Source organism: Gekko japonicus, unplaced genomic scaffold (assembly GCF_001447785.1).
Source record: "Gekko japonicus isolate JY-2015 unplaced genomic scaffold, Gekko_japonicus_V1.1 scaffold503, whole genome shotgun sequence".
Taxonomy (NCBI): Eukaryota; Metazoa; Chordata; class Lepidosauria; order Squamata; family Gekkonidae; genus Gekko; species Gekko japonicus.
In genome coordinates, this window is record NW_015165844.1 from 325,439 (window position 1) to 331,438 (window position 6,000).

Here is a 6,000-nt window from a genome sequence, read left to right on the forward strand (position 1 = left end):
AAACCTCAACAGGGGTGCCTTTCTGCTGCTACTGAAGGAAGTGTGATACAGTTTGCATTGATTAAAATGTGCATTACTGCCCATTGTTTAAAAACAAAAACAGAGGGCCTTTTGTGTGTCACCCCAGTTTTTCAGAGCTCATGCCACAGGAAAATTTGCCTGGCATCATTACTATTTATGTGCAGAGCTAAGCCCGTCATCTTTACCTGGCTTTAACAGCAATTAACCTTTCATTAACACAAATAATTCAGTTTCTCTGCAATCTCCCTGTCTTCCTTTAGCAATCTTTTTCCTCCCCCCCCCCCGATTTCCTGCTTTTTATGTAAAGGAATTCTTATCATTTGCCTTCATCTTTTTAGCAGTGTGCTCTTCATTCTTAACATCAACTGAACTTCCCAGAACCCCTGTTCCTTCTTGTTCACCTCTCCGGGCAACCACTTTTTTAAAAATAAGAAGCTTCCCTGACTGTTATTGGCTTCTCTGATATTGCACATTAACTGTGAGAGCTTGGTCTACAGGGCTTTGCTTTGATTCATGGGAACCAAAGGCAGAACTACACATTACACACAGACCCAGTTATGCACTGCCCCTTTTTTAAAAAACAAAAATTCACTTCAGAAGGGATCAATGGAGTATGTGGTACTTTTGAGAACGTTTTCCTCAGACAACCTCCTTGACCCACTGTGAATAGGTAGTGAAAAAAAAAGGGACAGAGTTGGAAACCCAATCAAAGCTGAAAAGAGACCCTTGACTGAATCCCCCCAGCTTAACTCCCCCAAAGCAAAGTTACATGTAAGCAAGCATTTCAGCATCATTTCCAGCTAATCTTGATGAAATACCTGAATGTGCTCTTTCGTGACTAGCCAGGGTCGATGTGCAAGAAGCTTATTGATTTCATTCAGATTCTTCAGCCTTTGTGGAACGTATTCCAAGCCATTCAGCCATTCTGGTATCCCTCCAGTTTTCAAAAACTCATCCACATGCATGTTTATTAGATAGAAACACTGGTGCCTGGCAGCAGCCTGGAGTTAGAAACACAGGTGCAGGTAAACCACACGGAGTAAAATTTAAAACAGCACATGTTGCTTGCTGGGTGGGGGCCTAAGGAGTAAGACACATCAAGAAAGTGAAGGATCATATTTGCAACACACACATATCAAGTCTGCAAGAATTCTAGTTTATCTTCTAGGGTTCCCAGGTCCTCCCTGGGTTTAAATTACATGCAGAAAGGTATTGGCTGGATATTATGAAAAAAATTTCACGGTAAGAGTGGTTCAAAGGTGGAATCAGTTGCCTAGGGAGGGGGTTAGATCCCCTTCACTGACAGCTTTCAAGAAGAGGCTGGACAAAGATTTGTCAGAGATGCTTTAGGCTGGTCCTGCATTGGACAGGGGGTTGGACTAGATGGTCTGTATGGCCCCTTCCAACTCTATGATTCTCGGATTCTGTGAGTGGTGAACCCTGGTTCTCTGAGAGAGTGTTTGAAATCCCAGCAGCGGGGCTTGAGACAAGCAAGAAGTTCTGCTACCAAATAACAGTTTTGGGTCCAGATTATTAAAAGACTTATCAGTCTGGAGCCTGATATGCTTGATTATACAGCAATAGATGATGGTGACTTGCCTAAAGTCATCTAAGTGAGTTTGTGGCAGGGGTGAGGATTTGCAGCAGGGACTTACTAGTTCTGTGACAGTACTTTCTTTCAGCCTCAGAAGGGAAGTGAATGAAGTTGGGCTTAATTTGCATTCAAGCACTAGTTAAAGGGGCACTGGGGAAAAACACAAAGGGAAACAGAGAGTGGAAAAGAAACAGCAGAATGCTCCAGGACATACCATGATTGCAATGTAGTGTCGGTAGGGCAAAGGAAGAGGCCCATCCATACGCAACATGTAGAACTGACTGCGAAGGAAAGACTCCAGGTATTGAGTGTGTAAACTCATGACCTGGGTAATGTTGTCGAGGCGACCAGATATAGAATATTCTTCCACAAGCAGGTGCATTCGTTCATTCAAACTGTTTGCTTGCATAACCTTCAAGGAACAATGGCAGGCAAGAAAAGGGGATTATCTATCTATTTACTTGTACATTTTATTATCTCCCTATGAGCTGCTCAAGGTGATGCATGTCAATTGATTATTTTCAATTGCAAATTTCAAAAACATTCAACAATAACGATACAGATAGCTCAACAAACAACAAAAGAACAAAACACCTGCAGCTATGGGAGAGTCCAACACACCCAAGGCCCATCTTGAGAACTTCAAAATGTTAAAGCGAACAGGGTGCTTTATATTCATGGACTAAAAAGTGAGGTAGCCCACTCTTCACAAAACACAGTCCACTGCTGAGAATCATCTGCTATGTACTCTCCCATGCTGGCACATGTGGTACAGTGTAGCCATTATAGCACAATCCCCACTCACCCTGAAATTTACTGAGGGATTTGGGGCCAGTTTCAGCCTAATCTACCACACAGGGTAGTTGTGAGGATATAATGGAAGCGGGACAACTATGTATGCCACCCAGAGCTCCTTTAAGTAAGGGCAACAAAATATGCATTAAAATAATTTAAAAAATCAAGCAACTACACAACCACATTGCGTGATCCAAAGTAATGCCCATCAGAAAGGACATGGGTTCTCTCCCACTCCCACTCACTGCTAAGTAGTTAGCCACATGGTGTTTCGACATTCCCCACCACTGCATTTTCCTTAAACAGCTGAGAGTTCTGGACTGCCTTATATACTACAAAACTGACTGTGGTCTGCGCTTCCATAGGCTGCAGCTTTAGATGTATTCTGTTTAAAGACTACACCCTACAGAAGCTCACAATTCATTTGTTAGTCTACAGACACCACAGGTTTTTGTTTTTTTGCCATGGACGTGGTTACTAACAGTTCTGGGATTCTCTCCAGAGATACTTAGCCAATAGATCAATTGCCCGATACAAACCTGGACAAACTGCCTGGGAAGGGCTAGACTCGGGGGTGGGGTGGGGAATTCACCAGATATATCCGGCTCTATTTACATGATAGTTGCCTTACTTGAGAATATTGAATTTTTTAAAAAAGCCTTACTTCTTTCTCTGGTATAAAGGCACTTGGTCCTCTTGTTAAAGGCAGAGAGACTCTGATTTTCTTTTCCTGCAAGAGAAAGATTACAGAAGCATGAGTTACCATTCTTTATTACAGTTGTCTTGGATAGCTATATGTTGGAGAGATGCAACGCGTGCCTTCAAAACACATGTCAATATTCTCTACAAACCTAGCAAGATGTCCTTTTTCATGCTTTCCCATCTGAATTAACAAGACAGGAGTTAGGAGACTTAAGGCCACTTCTGGGGTCATCTTGGACTTTGAAAAAATATGAAATATTTGAACTGCAGCCTACAAAAAAGGCTACCATACAGCAGTTCCCCATCATGTAGAAACAGCATACTGGGTACAGCACATGGTGTCAAAAGAGAAGAAGTAGCTGGTATGTCAATTCTTAAGGTAACGGAAAACCAGTCCAGCCTTCCAAGAAATCAGCCCACCCCAAAATCATGCTCCCCAAGGCAGTGAGAACCCACACCTATCATTCCATACTTCTATACTGCCCTTTAAGAAGGGCAGTTCACACAAAGTAAGATAACCACAGAATATTGACAGCAGACTACAAAAAGAAGAGACAAGATAACCATGGCAGCTCAGCACCACCTGGATAAGAGCCGATGTAGTGAAATGGCAGTCACTACACATTACACACCAACAACTATGACTGTGGCTCAGATCACGAGGTACTCATTGCAAAATTCAGACTTAAACTGAAGAAAATTGAGAAAACCACTAGGCCATTCAGGTTTGACCTAGATCACATCCCTGATGAATATACAGTAGAGGTGAAGAATAGATTCAAGGGTCTAGATTTGATAGAGTGCCTGAAGAACTATGGACAGAAGTTCATGACATTGTACAGGAGGCAGCAATCACCGCCATCCCAAAGAAAAAGAAATGCAAGAAAGCAAAATGGCTGTCTGATGAGGCTTTACAAATAGCAGAGGAAAGAAGGAAAGCGAAAGGCAAAGGCGAAAAGGAAAGATTTACCCAACTGAATGCAGATTTCCAGAGAACAGCAAGGAGAGATAAGGAGGCCTTCCTGAATGAACAATGCAAAGTAATAGAGGAAAACAATAGAATGGGAAGGACTAGAGATCTCTTCAAGAAAATTGGAGAAATCAAGGGAGCGTTCCATGCAAAGCTGGCCATGATAAAGGACAAAAACGGTAGGGACCTAACAGAAGCAGAAGAGATTAGGAAAAGATGGCAAGAATACACAGAAGAACTATACAAGAAAGACCTCGATGTCCTTGACAACCACGACGGTATAATCACTGACCTCGAGCCAGACATCCTGGAATGTGAAGTTAAATGGGCCTTAGAAAGCATTACTAACAACAAAGCTAGTGGAGGTGATGGTATCCCAGCTGAGCTATTCAAAGTCTTAGAAGATGATGCTGTTAAAGTGCTGCACTCAATTTGCCAGCAAATTTGGAAAACGCAACAGTGGCCACAGGATTGGAAAAGGTCAGTATACATTCCAATCCCAAAGAAGGGCAACGCCAAGGAATGTTCAAACTATCGCACAATTGCACTCATATCACACGCTAGCAAGGTCATGCTCAAGATCCTACAAGCTAGGCTTCAACAGTACGTGGATAGAGAACTACCAGAAGTACAAGCGGGGTTTCGAAGAGGTAGAGGAACTAGAGATCAAATTGCCAACATTCGCTGGATTATGGAGAAAGCAAGAGAGTACCAGAAAAACATCTACTTCTGCTTCATTGACTATGCTAAAGCCTTTGACTGTGTGGATCACAACAAACTATGGCAGGTCCTTAAAGAGATGGGAGTACCAGACCACCTCACATGTCTCTTGAGAAACCTGTATAAGGGCCAAGAAGCGACAGTTAGAACCGGATACGGAACAACTGATTGGTTCAGCATAGGAAAAGGAGTACGACAAGGATGTATACTGTCACCTTGCTTATTTAATATATATGCAGAGTACATCATGCGAAATGCTGGCCTGGATGAATCACAAGCGGGAATTAAGATTGCTGGGGAAAAGATCAACAACCTCAGATATGCAGATGATACCACTCTAATGGCTGAAAGTGAAAAGGATCTAAAGAGCCTCTTGCTCAGAGTAAAAGAGGAGAGCGCAAAAGTGGGCTTGAAGCTCAACATCAAAAAAACTAAGATCATGGCATCCGGCCCCATCACTCCTTGGCAAATAGAAGGGGAAGTCGTGGAAGTAGTGACAGACTTCACGTTCCTGGGATCCCAGATCACCGCAGACTGTGACTGCAGCCATGAAATTAAAAGACGCCTGCTCCTTGGGAGGAAAGCGATGGCGAACCTAAACAGCATGATAAAAAGTAGAGACATCACCCTGCCAACAAAAGTCCGCATGGTCAAAGCAATGGTATTCCCAGTAGTCATGTATGGCTGCGAGAGTTGGACTATAAGGAAGGCCGAGTGCCGAAGAATAGATTCTTTTGAACTATGGTGCTGGAGAAGACTCTTGAAAGTCCCTTGGACTGCAAGAAGATCAAATCAGTCAATCCTAAAAGAAATCAACCCTGACTGTTCCCTGGAAGGCCAGATAATGAAACTGAAGCTCAAATACTTTGGCCACCAAATGAGAAGGGAGCACTCACTGGAGAAGACCCTGATACTGGAAAAGATTGAAGGTCAAAGAAGACGGGGACAGCAAAGGATGAGATGGTTAGACAGTGTCATAGATGCACGAACATGAAATTGAGCAAACTTCAGAGGACGGCGGAAGACAGGAAGGCCTGGCGTGATCTGGTCCATGGGGTCACGAAGAGTCGGACTCGACTGTGCGACTGAACAACAACAACAACAATGTGTAAGAAAACCCAAGTGGCCTTCTGGGTAAGATTACTTTGGGAGAAGGCCATTAGCTGTGAGAAAGTAACAGGGGAGCCTTAACTCTTTC

General features: G+C 43.2%; 1 protein-coding gene across 1 annotated transcript in view; it reads right to left on the minus strand.

Annotated features, from left to right (window-relative positions):
- Positions 1-6,000, minus strand: part of SESN3 (sestrin 3) — an 86,629-nt gene that overhangs the window by 11,770 nt on the left and 68,859 nt on the right. The window contains exons 2-4 of the mRNA XM_015411048.1: positions 3,075-3,140; positions 1,830-2,027; positions 840-1,022 (exon numbers count right to left, since the gene is read on the minus strand). Coding sequence (XP_015266534.1) covers positions 840-1,022; positions 1,830-2,027; positions 3,075-3,140 — 447 coding nt within the window. The remainder of the gene's footprint in view (positions 1-839; positions 1,023-1,829; positions 2,028-3,074; positions 3,141-6,000) is intronic.